The sequence below is a fragment of the Trichophyton rubrum genome (genome assembly GCF_000151425.1).
Source record: "Trichophyton rubrum CBS 118892 genomic scaffold supercont2.7, whole genome shotgun sequence".
In the NCBI taxonomy this organism is placed as follows: Eukaryota; Fungi; Ascomycota; class Eurotiomycetes; order Onygenales; family Arthrodermataceae; genus Trichophyton; species Trichophyton rubrum.
The window spans coordinates 1,015,734-1,029,281 of record NW_003456422.1 but is presented as its reverse complement, the minus strand read 5'-3'; the positions used below and the strand labels follow the sequence as shown (position 1 = coordinate 1,029,281).

General features: G+C 46.6%; 1 protein-coding gene across 1 annotated transcript; it reads left to right on the top strand.

Moving 5' to 3' along the window:
* Nucleotides 1–300: 300 nt before the first annotated feature.
* TERG_06357 (dynein heavy chain, cytoplasmic) lies at nt 301–13,170 on the top strand (the record flags this gene model as incomplete). Its single annotated transcript, XM_003233317.2, has 2 exons — nt 301–12,657; nt 12,715–13,170. The coding sequence occupies 2 exons, from the start codon at nt 301–303 to the stop codon at nt 13,168–13,170; spliced, it is 12,813 nt and encodes a 4,270-aa protein (XP_003233365.2).
* Nucleotides 13,171–13,548: the final 378 nt, after the last annotated feature.

Sequence of the window (13,548 nt, the reverse complement as noted above, 5' to 3'; positions counted from 1 at the left end):
TGCGAGCATGGAGGTCGTCTCTCCAGGGGCGGCAAATGGCGTCCCATCACCGACGGTTTCGATGATTGTCGACCCTGAAGTCGTGCTTCACTATCTAGCTGAAGTCATCCAGGGGACGCTTGGAGCTTTAAGGAGAGACCTTGAGAGCAGTGGAAGTTTACTTTCACAAGCAAAGTACTCCGAGACACTCCAGCGTTGCGGACGATTTGCCTCTGAATCGCAGATAGCCCTGTATGCGCATAAAGATACCGTTGTACCAGAGCAAACCAATGGGTCAGACGATGACAGTAGGTGTCACCGATGTCCGAGGCAGGATTTAGAATATATGTTCGGCTGGCTAACGGTACTGCAGCGGAGCATAGTAATTATGTCTACACTCTCAGCTCAGAGCTATCCATATCCCCTACCACCACGGCGGCTATGGCAGTCTTCAAGCCAGGACAGCCCATCGACCCTACCGTTCCTCTCTATTCACAGATCCAGGTCCTCACACTGCCTGGATTTGCCTCCTTAAACAATTCAACCACCCCACAGGGCCCGCCGATTTCACCGTATGAGATCATATACTCCTTTGTCCATCATGGTCTATCACCGTACTACGAAGCGTGCACGCGTGGGCATGATGGTGCTCAAGGGTCCAAGGGGAGGAATGACACCGATCCTAAGACCGGAGAGGTTCGTGCGAAGCAGAAGTTTGCAGAGCTTGAACTTGCTCTATCACATTTGCAGCAGAACATCGAGATACCTGCGCTTAACCTTCCGTTGCATGAAATTGTGCAGGCAGCTCTGGATGAAGCTCAAAGTCGGGGTATCGAACCGTCGGTCGAGCTAGTGCCTGCAGCAGTCTTGGATAACCATGCAGTTATAAATAGTATACAGAATAATGTGAATGGATGGATAAAGTCGATTCAAGCGATTACGAAAATGTCTCGAGACCCTGATAATGGATCTGCGGTTCAAGAGATCAATTTCTGGTTATCCATGGAGACTGCACTCGAAGGCATTGAGACTGCACTACGAGATGCTGGAGTGCAACTTACTATGGACGTTCTTCGACATGCAAAGCGGTTTTCTACCACTCTCAGTTTCTCCGCCGATACTGGATTGAAGGAGGCGATGGAAACCGTACAGAAGTATAACCAGCTACTCCGTGATTTCCCTCTCGATGAACTGGAGTCTGCAACCTCCCTTCAGAAGGTCCAAGAAGCCCTGAATCTCATATTCTCGCATTTGAACAAGAAACTGCGTATTTGTCCATACCCAATAAAACGTGCACTATCTCTTGTTGCAGCAATTTCTGGAGATCTGGACTTGACTATTCATAAGCTGATACCGGGACGGAGTATCATGCACTATGACTACACTGAGTTCCACTCACTTATGCGTGCTGCTCAGATTGTCTGGAGAACCTGGGACGAGAATATCAAAGAATTTACCAACGTCGCTCGAGATGCCATGAGGAGGCGCAACGAGAAATTTATCCCGATCAAGGTTAAACCAAAACACGCAGAAACCCAGGACCGACTTAAGTTTATTAACACCTTCCGCACGAACCATGAGCAGCTTCAGCGAACTATCATCAGTGTTCTCGGCACGAAATCTAACCAGGGGGGCGCATCTCTGTCTGCCGGAGCGGATAACTCGACTGCCTTGGAAGAATTTGGTGACGTTGACGCTGTAGAGCAAGTCACCCAGGCATATAATGCTCTCAAGGATGTAGATGTTCTTGACGTCAGTCCTGAAGGAACACAGGCATGGATCCAAGCCGAGTCTACCTACAACGAGCGTACTTCTCGTGTCGAAAATTTGATGATTGCTCGGCTCCGTGATAAGCTTGCCACAGCACAAAATGCCAATGAGAAATTCCGAGTCTTTTCAAAGTTCAACGCGTTGCTGGTTCGACCAAAGATTAGGAGTGCTATTGGTGAATATCAAACCAAGCTTATTGATAATGTGAAGCAGGATATTGCGGCTTTGCATGAACGGTTTAAGCAGCAGTATGGACATTCAGAAGCCCATGCAATGGCACAACTCCGAGATCTACCCCCTGTCTCGGGAGCTATTATTTGGGCCCAACAAATAGAACGACAATTGGATGGCTATATGCGAAAAGTCGAGGATGTTCTTGGTGAAGACTGGGATCTTCATGCAGATGGCCAAAAGCTACAGGCCGAGAGCAATATGTTCCGCAAGAAATTAGATACTCGACCTGTATTCCAAGCTTGGGTACAGGATGTCAAACGACGAAATATTGCCATCTCTGGCCGATTATTCGTTATTACTCGAAATCGCGCTGCTGGAAACTCTCTTGAGTTAGCCGTCAACTTTGATGCCCAAATTATTGCTCTCTTCAAGGAAGTGCGGAATCTAGTTTGGCTGAACTTCCAAATTCCACACGCTATTACTAGCGTTTCGAAAGAAGCCAAACGCGTTTATCCGTTTGCGATTAGCTTGATGGAGAGTGTTCGGACTCTACATCAAACCATCAGGGCCATTGCATCCATGTCACAGTCTGCCATCCTGCTCAATGGGTATCAGAATGATGTCCAGGCCCTAATAGTAAAGGGTCTCCCTTTGCGATGGGAGTCTTTCATACATTCTTACGAGATCCATGTCAAACAAGGCCTTGCGAATGGATCTACAGATCCTTCTGTCAGTTCCGGTCGTGGTGAGAGCAAGCATGTTCAATTTGTCCGTGAATTTGCAATTTCTACCTCTGTATTGCAATCAAAGACAGCGACCCTGGCCACCATGGATGATAACATTCAGAAAGCAATTCTTGCTTTGAAGACCTGCCCTTACGACGTGACTGTATTCCGTAATCGCATTGATCAGATTCAGATTGCGATCGATAAACTCAACCTCGAAAACTACGCCAATCTTGGGTACTGGGTTGCAAACCTCAATACTAAAATCGAAACGATCCTTCAAGATCGACTTCGGGGTGCTATTAGACGTTGGATTGCGTCCTTCCAACATGCCGGAGATGAACAATCTGGAACGGGCCATACTATTGAGGCGATCGGCAACAAAGAGGAGCAAGACACATCATATATTCAGTTCCCAAAGTCTCTCCACGAAATTTCCATGAAAAACCAGGTCATGCATCTCGACCCACCGCTGGAGTACGCTAGAGCCTCGTGGTTTGCTCATTTTGATGAATGGGTCGGCATCCTTTGTAACTTGGAGAAGATCAAGTCTTCGAGATACAAAATGTCAATCCATGCTGATAATGTTTCTTATTCTGAAACTCATTTTTCTGATATCCCTCAGTACTGCTCTGAAGAATTGAGCGAAGTGTACTCACTTATAGAAGCTCGATTGGAGGAAATCTCGGAGTATGTAGACAAATGGCTTCAGTTCCAATCGTTATGGGACTTGCAATCATCCCATGTTTACGATATCCTTGGAGAGGACCTATCTCAATGGCTTCAGTTACTGCATGAAATTCGCAAAAGCCGTGGTACATTCGACACATCCGAGGTTCGCCGTTCATTTGGAAATGTTCGCATCGATTATGAGCAAGTCCAGACCAAAGTCAACGCAAAGTACGACCAATGGCAACGGGAGATTCTACTTAAATTTGCAGGAAAACTAGGAGCTCGTATGCGAGATGTACATGCTGAACTTGAAGCGGCTCGACGAGACCTGGAAGGACAGTCACTCGAAGCCTCATCCACCGCCCAAGCTGTCTCATTTATTACAATTGTTCAGCAATGCAAGAGAAAAGCAAAACTCTGGGAGCCTGAGATTGACTTGTTCTTGCAAGGTCAAGCAACGCTTATCCGACAAAGATATCAAGCACCTAGCGACTGGCTTCCTGCTGATCGAGTTTCTGGAGAGTGGGATGCTCTCAATGAGATCTTGGAGCGCAGAAGCAAAACTGTGCAAGACCAGACAGATGCTCTTAGAGCTAAAATATCTGCGGAAGACAGAGTCATTAACGAGAAGATTGCAGAAGCCGTGAGCCAGTGGAATGAAGAAAAACCTGTTTCAGGATCAACTCCTCCTGAAGAGGCTTCTGCCACACTTAGCTATTTCCAGTCGCGTCTCGAGAAGCTACAGTCTGAATCTGAAATGGTGTCAAAGGCAAAGGAAGCTCTCGATCTTCCTAGCAGCCCCGAAACCACACTCGCTGCTATTCTTGAGGAAGTACAAGATTTTATGGCTGTATGGGCTGCCTTGTCTACAATCTGGAAGAGCTTGAATGAATTGCGCGATACGCTCTGGAATAGCATCCAACCGCGAAAACTTCGTCAGTCCTTGGATGGATTGATCAAAATGACGAAGGAAATGCCGAGTCGAATGCGCCAGTATGCTGCTTTTGAGCATATACAAAATGTTCTTCGCGGCTTCTTAAAAGTCAACCCATTGCTTGCAGACATGAAATCCGAGGCTGTCAGGGAGCGTCATTGGCAAAAGATCTTCAAGGCCCTTAAGCCAGGAAAGCGTTTCTCACAGATATCAATGACCCTAGGAGACGTCTGGGATCTTCAACTTGGACCCAGTGAGTCTGTTATTCGTGACATTATTACACAAGCTCAGGGAGAGATGGCATTGGAGGAATTTTTGCGAAGCGTTCGTGAAACCTGGCAAAGCTATACCTTGGACTTGGTGAACTACCAAAACAAGTGTCGCTTGATACGTGGGTTTGATGATCTTTTTGCGAAGTGTAGTGAAAATCTGAACTCTCTCCAGGCAATGAGACATTCTCCATATTACAAGGAATTCGAAGAAGAGGCTACGACTTGGGAGGACAAACTCACCAGGGTACATGTCCTATTTGACGTTTGGATCGATGTCCAAAGACAATGGGTTTACCTAGAAGGAGTATTTACTGGGAATGCCGATATCAAGCATCTCCTTCCCCTTGAGTCTGGAAGGTTCCAAAATATCAACTCTGAGTTCTTCGCAGTCATGAAAAAGGTCTACAAGTCCCCTTTGGTACTAGATATCCTCGCCATTACTGGTGTCCAGAAGTCGCTTGAAAGACTCGCAGAACTGCTCCACAAGATTCAAAAGGCACTGGGTGAATACCTCGAAAAGGAACGTGTATCGTTCCCACGCTTCTATTTCGTTGGAGATGAAGATCTCCTTGAGATAATTGGTAATAGCAATGATACCCTCCGAGTTGCAAAACATTTCAAGAAGATGTTCGCTGGACTTTCGGGTCTTCTCATCGACGATGATGGTAATATCATTGGCGTTAGCTCCAAGGAAGGGGAGGAAGTTATACTGAAGCGTGAAGTGTCGCTAGTGAAAACGCCTCGTATCAACGATTGGCTTACTGCACTAGACAACAACGTCAAATTGACGCTGGCGGAGCTTTTGACAGAGGCAATTGAGCAATTTGAACCCATCTATAGCGCTTCAGAAGTTGACTCCACCGCTTTCCAGGACTACATCGCAAACTACCCAGCTCAAATTGTGGTCTTGGGCAGTCAAGTTGTTTGGACCAATGCTGTTCAAAGAGCCCTCGAAGCCGGAGGTGATGGATTATCAGCATTGTATGACGCGGAAGTGAGGGTCCTCGATATACTTGCTCTCACCGTCCTTGGTGACCTAGATCCGATTACGCGCAAGAAGTGTGAACATTTAATTACCGAATTCGTTCATCAAAGAGATGCTATAGCAAAACTCATGAGTGTCAACGCCTCCTTGCCAACCCACTACCTGTGGCTCCTGCAAATGCGATATGTCTACCAGCCAACTGGAGATTTCTTACAGCGACTCTATATCCATATGGCGAACGCAAAACTAAGTTATGGCTTTGAGTACCTAGGTGTTCCAGAACGCCTCGTCCGCACACCGCTTACAGACCGGTGTTTCCTGACCCTTACACAAGCACTGTGCCAAAGATTAGGTGGGTCTCCGTATGGTCCAGCAGGAACTGGTAAGACGGAATCCGTGAAAGCACTTGGTTTGCAGCTTGGTCGGTTTACTCTTGTGTTCTGTTGTGACGACACCTTTGATTTCCAGGCAATGGGCAGAATCTTCCTTGGTATCTGCCAGGTGGGCGCCTGGGGCTGTTTCGACGAGTTCAATCGTCTTGAAGAACGAATACTATCCGCAGTCTCACAACAGATCCAAAACATCCAGATTGGCTTGAAGAATAGTGAAGACGAAACGAAAGCTCAGATTGATCTTGTTGGGCGGCAATTACGAGTCAACATGAACACCGGAATTTTCATTACTATGAACCCTGGATATGCTGGCCGTTCAAACTTGCCAGATAACTTGAAGAAACTCTTCCGAAGTGTTGCCATGTCAAAGCCTGATAAAGAGCTCATAGCTGAAGTCATGCTCTTTTCACAAGGCTTCAAACAAGCAAAATCCCTTTCCAGACAAACCGTACCTTTCTTCGATCATTGTGCCAGCCGCCTTTCAAAGCAAGCCCACTATGATTTCGGCCTTCGTGCTTTGAAGAGCGTTCTAGTCAGCTCGGGTGGCCTGAAGCGACTAAGACTCGCAAATTCAGATGGAGATATTGGGCCGGATGAATACATTGAACCACAGATTATTGTTCAAAGTATCCGGGAGACAATTGCACCAAAACTCATTCGGGAAGACGTTGAAACTCTGTTAGAGATTCAGGCTAGTGATTTTCCCGGAGTTGAATACGTCCCAGCAAACTTTGAGAAACTTACTCAAGCTATTAAAGATATTGCTGCTGAAAACCATTACGTTGCCTCAGATATTTGGATCGCCAAAATCCTGCAGTTATATCAGATTCAGGGCATTCATCATGGTGTGATGATGGTGGGAAGCTCCGGAGCTGGTAAGAGTGCGGCATGGAAAGTTCTCCTGCAGGCTCTTCAACGGGCTGAAGGGGTAGAAGGTGTTTCCCATATCATTGACTCTAAAGTTATGTCTAAAGAAGCTTTATATGGAAACCTCGACAATACCACTCGTGAATGGACAGACGGTCTTTTCACAGGGATTCTCCGAAAAGTTGTGGACAATCTTCGCGGTGAGGATTCAAAGCGTCACTGGATTGTGTTCGATGGTGATGTAGACCCCGAATGGGTTGAAAATCTCAACAGTGTTCTGGACGATAATAAGCTCCTTACTCTACCCAATGGCGAGCGGTTAAACCTTCCTCCAAATGTTAGAGTTATGTTCGAGGTCGAGAATCTCAAGTATGCCACCCTCGCTACTGTAAGTCGCTGTGGTATGGTATGGTTCAATGATGACACTGTGACCTCAACTATGATGATCACAAACTACGTTGAGTCGCTCAAGGAGAAAATATTTGAAGACTTAGATGATGACAGTGTTCCTGCTGGACAGTCTTCCGCAAAAACTATGGCAACTCAAGGTGCCATTGCAACATTCCTTGGAGAGCTCCTATCAAGGGACAATGTTATACTCAATGCTCTGCAAGAGGCTAGGAAATACACACATATCATGGAATACAGTGATATTCGGGCCCTCGGCACTTTGTTCAGCTTGCTAAACAAAGCTTGTCGTAATATCCTAGAGTATAACATCCAACACGTCGACTTCCCCTTAGAACCTGAGCAAACAGAGTCTTACATGTCGAAAAAGCTTCTTCTAGCCCTTGTGTGGTCACTCACTGGTGATTGTCCTCTTGGTGAGAGGAAACAATTTGGTGAATATGTGGTTGCTTTCTCTTCTACCGATACTCCTCTGCTAGGTGATTCTGCATCATTGATTGATTATGATGTTTCACTACCCAAGGCTGAATGGATCCCATGGCAGTCTCAAGTACCTTCCATTGAGATCAATACTCACTCAGTCACACAAACAGATGTCATCATCCCAACCCTGGATACTGTTCGTCACGAAGATGTTCTCTATTCCTGGCTTGCGGAGCATAAGCCGCTTCTTCTTTGTGGTCCACCAGGTTCTGGAAAGACAATGACTTTGTTCTCAGCCTTGAGGAAATTACCGAATATGGAGGTTGTTGGCCTCAACTTTTCCAGTGCTACAACCCCCGACTTGCTTATCAAAACGTTCGAACAGTACTGTGAATATAAGAAGACACTAAATGGCGTGGTGATGTCTCCTAGCCAAATTGGCCGCTGGCTCGTCATCTTCTGTGATGAAATAAATCTTCCAGCTCGCGACCAATATGGAACTCAGCGTGCAATCTCATTCTTGAGGCAACTAGTAGAACAGAATGGTTTCTGGAGAACCTCGGACAAGACATGGATTACTCTCGATAGAATCCAGTTTGTCGGTGCGTGTAACCCTCCAACCGATGCAGGCCGAACACCTTTGGGTGAGCGGTTCCTCCGCCACGCACCATTGGTTATGGTTGACTATCCCGGCGAAATATCCTTGTTGCAGATTTACGGTACATTCAACTCTGCAGTTCTCAAAATCATACCAATGCTCCGTGGATACTCTGAGGCCCTTACAAAAGCTATGGTGCAATTCTACTTAGAATCCCAAGCTAGATTCACCACCAAGATCCAACCACATTATGTTTATTCCCCGCGAGAATTGACCAGATGGGTCCGTGGTGTATATGAAGCAATAAAGCCGCTTGAAAACCTTTCCATCGAGGGTTTGGTCAGAATTTGGGCACATGAGGCCCTGCGGCTATTCCAGGATCGACTCGTGGACGAAAGTGAGCAACAGTGGACTGCTGAGTCAGTCAAACGGATCGCCCTGGAGCATTTCCCCAATATTGATGAAGTTGCTGCTCTGAGCTCACCAATTCTGTTCTCGAACTGGTTATCTAAAAACTATGTTCCTGTGGAGCAAGAACAACTACGAGATTTTGTCAAGGCGCGATTACGCACGTTCTGTGAGGAAGAGGTCGACGTTCCTCTCGTACTTTTCAATGACGTCTTGGAGCACGCTCTGCGTATCGACAGAGTATTCCGCCAGCCCCAGGGACATCTTATCTTGATCGGAGTAAGCGGTAGTGGCAAGACTACATTGTCTCGGTTTGTTGCCTGGATGAATGGCCTCAAAGTCTTTCAGATCAAAGTGCACGGGAAATATTCCGGTGAGGACTTCGACGAAGATCTCAGAAGTGTTCTTCGTAGGGCAGGATGCAAAGGCGAGAAGATTTGTTTCATCATGGATGAGGCCAATGTGTTGGATTCCGGGTTTTTGGAGCGGATGAACACCCTTCTTGCAAACGCCGAAGTCCCTGGTCTGTTTGAAGGTGACGAATTTGCTTCCCTGATGACGGCTTGTAAGGAGGGCGCCCAACGACAAGGCCTACTCCTTGATTCTCAGGAGGAGCTTTATAAGTGGTTCACCCAACAAATTGTCAATAACCTTCATGTCGTCTTTACTATGAACCCCCCTGAAGACGGTCTATCATCTAAAGCGGCGACCAGCCCCGCTCTCTTCAACAGATGCGTGCTCAACTGGATGGGAGATTGGTCAGACCAAGCCTTATACCAAGTTGGATACGAACTCACTCAGTCTGTCGACCTTGACAAGCCGAACTTTATTGCTCCAGATAGCATACCAGTTGCATACCGTGGTCTTTCCCTCCCTGCATCTCACCGCGACACTGTGGTCAATGCGATGGTTTATGTTCACTATTCGTTGCATAGGTTCAACCAACGACTCCAAAAACAGCAGGACAAGTCAACGTACCTTACCCCTCGTCACTATCTTGATTTTGTGGCGCACTACGTTAAGCTCTTTAATGAAAAACGTGAGGATCTCGAAGAGCAACAGAGACATCTCAACGTGGGTCTAGAAAAACTTCGGGACACCGTTGACAAAGTGCGGGATCTAAGGGCTAGCTTGGCTCAAAAGAAGAATCAGCTTGAAAAGAAAGATGCTGAGGCTAACGAAAAACTTCAACGAATGGTTGCTGACCAACGGGAGGCCGAACAGCGTAAATCGGCATCACTCGAAATCCAGACAGCATTGGAGAAGCAAGAGAAGGAGGTTGCTAGTCGGAAAGAAATTGTGCTTAATGATCTTGCTAATGCCGAACCAGCAGTTCTCGAGGCACAGAAGAGCGTCAGCAACATTAAAAAGCAACACCTGACTGAAGTGAGATCGATGAGCAATCCTCCATCCGGTGTTAGGCTGGCGCTTGAATCAGTGTGTGCACTCCTAGGTCATAAAGTGGAGAGCTGGAAAACAATTCAAGGCATCGTTCGCAAGGACGATTTCATTGCAAGCATCGTCAATTATGACAATGAAAGGCAAATGACCCGTCAGCTGAGGGCAAAGATGTTGAATGAGTTCCTTTCCAAAGAAGAATTTTCGTTCGAGCGCGTCAATCATGCCAGCAAGGCTTGTGGACCTTTAGTACAATGGGTACAGGCTCAAGTTCATTACTCTTCGATTTTAGATCGTGTCGGGCCACTTAGAGAAGAAGTTGGCCAATTGGAGGAACAGGCATTGCAGACTAAGGCGGAAGCTCAGGCAATTGAAAACACAATAAATGACCTTGAGAACAGCATTGCAACCTACAAGGTCGAATACGCCGCACTCATTAGTGAGACACAAGCCATCAAGAGCGAGATGTCCCGGGTTGAGTTCAAGGTTGACAGAAGTGTTCGTCTGCTTGACAGCTTATCTTCTGAACGGTCTAGGTGGGAAGAGGGTAGCAAGACGTTCGAGACGCAAATATCAACCCTTGTCGGCGATGTTCTCATTGCAGCAGCATTCCTTGCATACGGTGGTCTTTACGATCAACAATTCAGAAAGGCGATGATTGACGACTGGATGCATCATTTATCTCAGTCGAACATCGACTTGAAACCACACAACCCAGTAACAGAGTACTTGTCAAATGCGGACGAGAGACTCTCATGGCAGGGCAATTCACTCCCTGTTGACGATTTGTGCACAGAGAATGCTATTATCCTGAACCGATTCAACAGATACCCTCTTATCATTGATCCCTCTGGCCGTGTTACGGAGTTCCTAGAGAAGGAGAACAGAGATCGAAAGCTTACCGTAACCAGCTTCTTGGATGATTCCTTTGTCAAACAGCTCGAGAGTGCTCTTAGATTTGGCAACCCAATACTCATTCAAGATGCAGAGCACTTAGACCCAATTCTTAATCATGTTCTCAATAAGGAGTACCAGAAAACTGGTGGTCGTGTGCTCATACAACTGGGCAAGCAAGAAATCGATTTCTCGCCGTCTTTCAAATTATTCCTCTCCACTCGTGATCCTTCTGCCTCATTTCCACCGGACATCTGTAGTCGAACGACATTTGTCAACTTTACAGTTACTCAAAGCAGCTTGCAAACACAATCTCTTAATGAAGTGTTGAAATCCGAACGTCCAGATGTTGACGAACGTCGCACGAACCTCATCAAGGTGCAAGGCGAGTTCAAGATCCATCTTCGCCAACTAGAAAAGAAACTACTCCAGGCGCTAAACGAATCTCGTGGAAACATTCTTGATGATGACAATGTCATTGAAACGCTTGAAACACTTAAGAAAGAAGCTTGGGAAATTTCCAACAAGATGGTTGAGACTGAGGGAGTGATGGCAGAGGTTGACAATATCACACTGCAATACAACATCATCGCAAGATCGTGTAGCGCCGTTTTTGCAGTCCTTGAACAGCTTCACCACCTTAATCACTTCTACCAATTTTCTCTTCAATACTTTGTTGATATTTTCAACGATGTCCTTCACAATAACAAGAGGCTGGCGCAGGAGCGCGATTATACTGTACGAGTCAACATAATACTACGCGATCTCTTTATTGCAGCCTTCCAACGGACGTCACTTGGATTGCTCCAAAAGGACCGCGTGACTTTGGCCGTCCTTCTTGCCCAAGCGTCTCCATACCCGATGGACAAGGGATTGATAGATATGATACTGGATACCACTGTCGAGGGCTGTGATGTGTCTACAGATGGCAACCTCAGAGAACCTGCAATGTCAGCACTCGCCCAGATGTCGGTATTTAAGTCAAGTTTGCCAAATATTTCGGCTGAACAATGGGAGTTGTTCCTTTCGGAAGAATTCGCAGAAAACTTCGTTCCCAACGTTTGGGAGGAGGGGACAAGCCAGCTTGACCAACAATTACGATCCTTGCTGCTTGTTAAACTTCTACGTCTTGATCGATTTGTGCCGGCTGCTGAGCGATTTGTTGTGACTGTATTCGGTAAAGGCTTACTTGATGACAATGGTGATCTGAAGGAGGTTGTTGAGCAGGTAACTTCAACCACCCCGATTGCCCTTAGTTCAAGCCCCGGCTTCGATGCAAGTTACAAAGTCGACGGCCTTGTCGAAAGAACACACAGAAACTGTGCCAACATTGCCATGGGTTCGAACGAAGGACTTGAAAGCGCAGATAAGGCTATTAGCAACGCAGCAGCAACAGGAAGCTGGGTTCTTGTCAAGAACGTCCATCTGGCCCCTTCGTGGCTTCAGAGTCTCGAAAAACGTCTGGAATCGCTTAAGCCACACAAGGACTTCAGACTCTTCCTGTCTATGGAGTCAAGCCCAAAGATTCCAGTTAACTTGATTCGAGCATCAAGAGTGTTGATGTATGAACAGCCAGCTGGTGTTCGTGCAAATGTGAAGGATTCCCTGTCATCTCTGAGCCTAAGGGCAACCAGTCCACCTGTCGAGAAAGCACGACTGTACCTTCTGCTCTCGTTCCTCCACGCAGTTATTCAAGAACGACTACGGTATGCACCAAGTCTAGGATGGAAGGGCTTCTGGGAGTTCAATGATAGTGATGTAAGTACTTCCAAAGCTCTACAGCAGGGGAGAAAAAAAACTAACGTCAATCTATAGTACGAATGCTCTGCATTTATCATTGATACCTGGGTTGCGTCAATCGCCCAGGGTCGCTCAAATGTCGCCCCACAGAAGATTCCTTGGGACCTGATCCGGACGTTGATCACAGAAACGTATGGTGGAAAGATCGACGATGCTGGGGACTTTGCACTCCTTGCCAAGCTCGTCGATACGTTCCTGACTCCCGCAGCGTTCGAGGACGACCATAAACTCGTTCCCGACGTGGAAAACGACGAGGCTCTTATCCTACCAACATCTACGGGCATCCAGGACTTCCTTGCATGGGTGAATCGACTACCCGAGCGAGAGCCACCTACATACCTTGGCCTACCTGCCAACGCTGAAAAACTACTTCTGGTCGGCCATGGAAAGAGGATGATCTCGAATCTGTCAAAGATCACCACTCTTCTTGACGAAGGCGAACAACTAATGGTCGAAACAGCTGCCATCTAGAAAGACGCCATCTACATTCCTTCCTCTCCCGACATCTGATGCCGCCTTCAAAACCTCTATTACACTATGCAGATTTAATCCTTTCCCCCTATTTTCCTATGTTAGCCTTGTTTTTTAATGCTCTTCGACTAGCCGGCATGACTTTCTATTGCTTTGCTTCGAATTTTTGCTATTGAATTGTTTACTTTTCTATCAGCGGTCTGGTCTGGCGAGGATATCTGTTACGGGAGCTACTTTGATTCTATCATCTCTTCTTCCTGCTAATTGCTCGGTACATATATCATTCTTTTAATCTTTTAACTCCTCTCTATTCACCACATGTATTACAACGAACCGCACGCACACATACCCTTTCAGATAATACCAAATTGTCTCCCG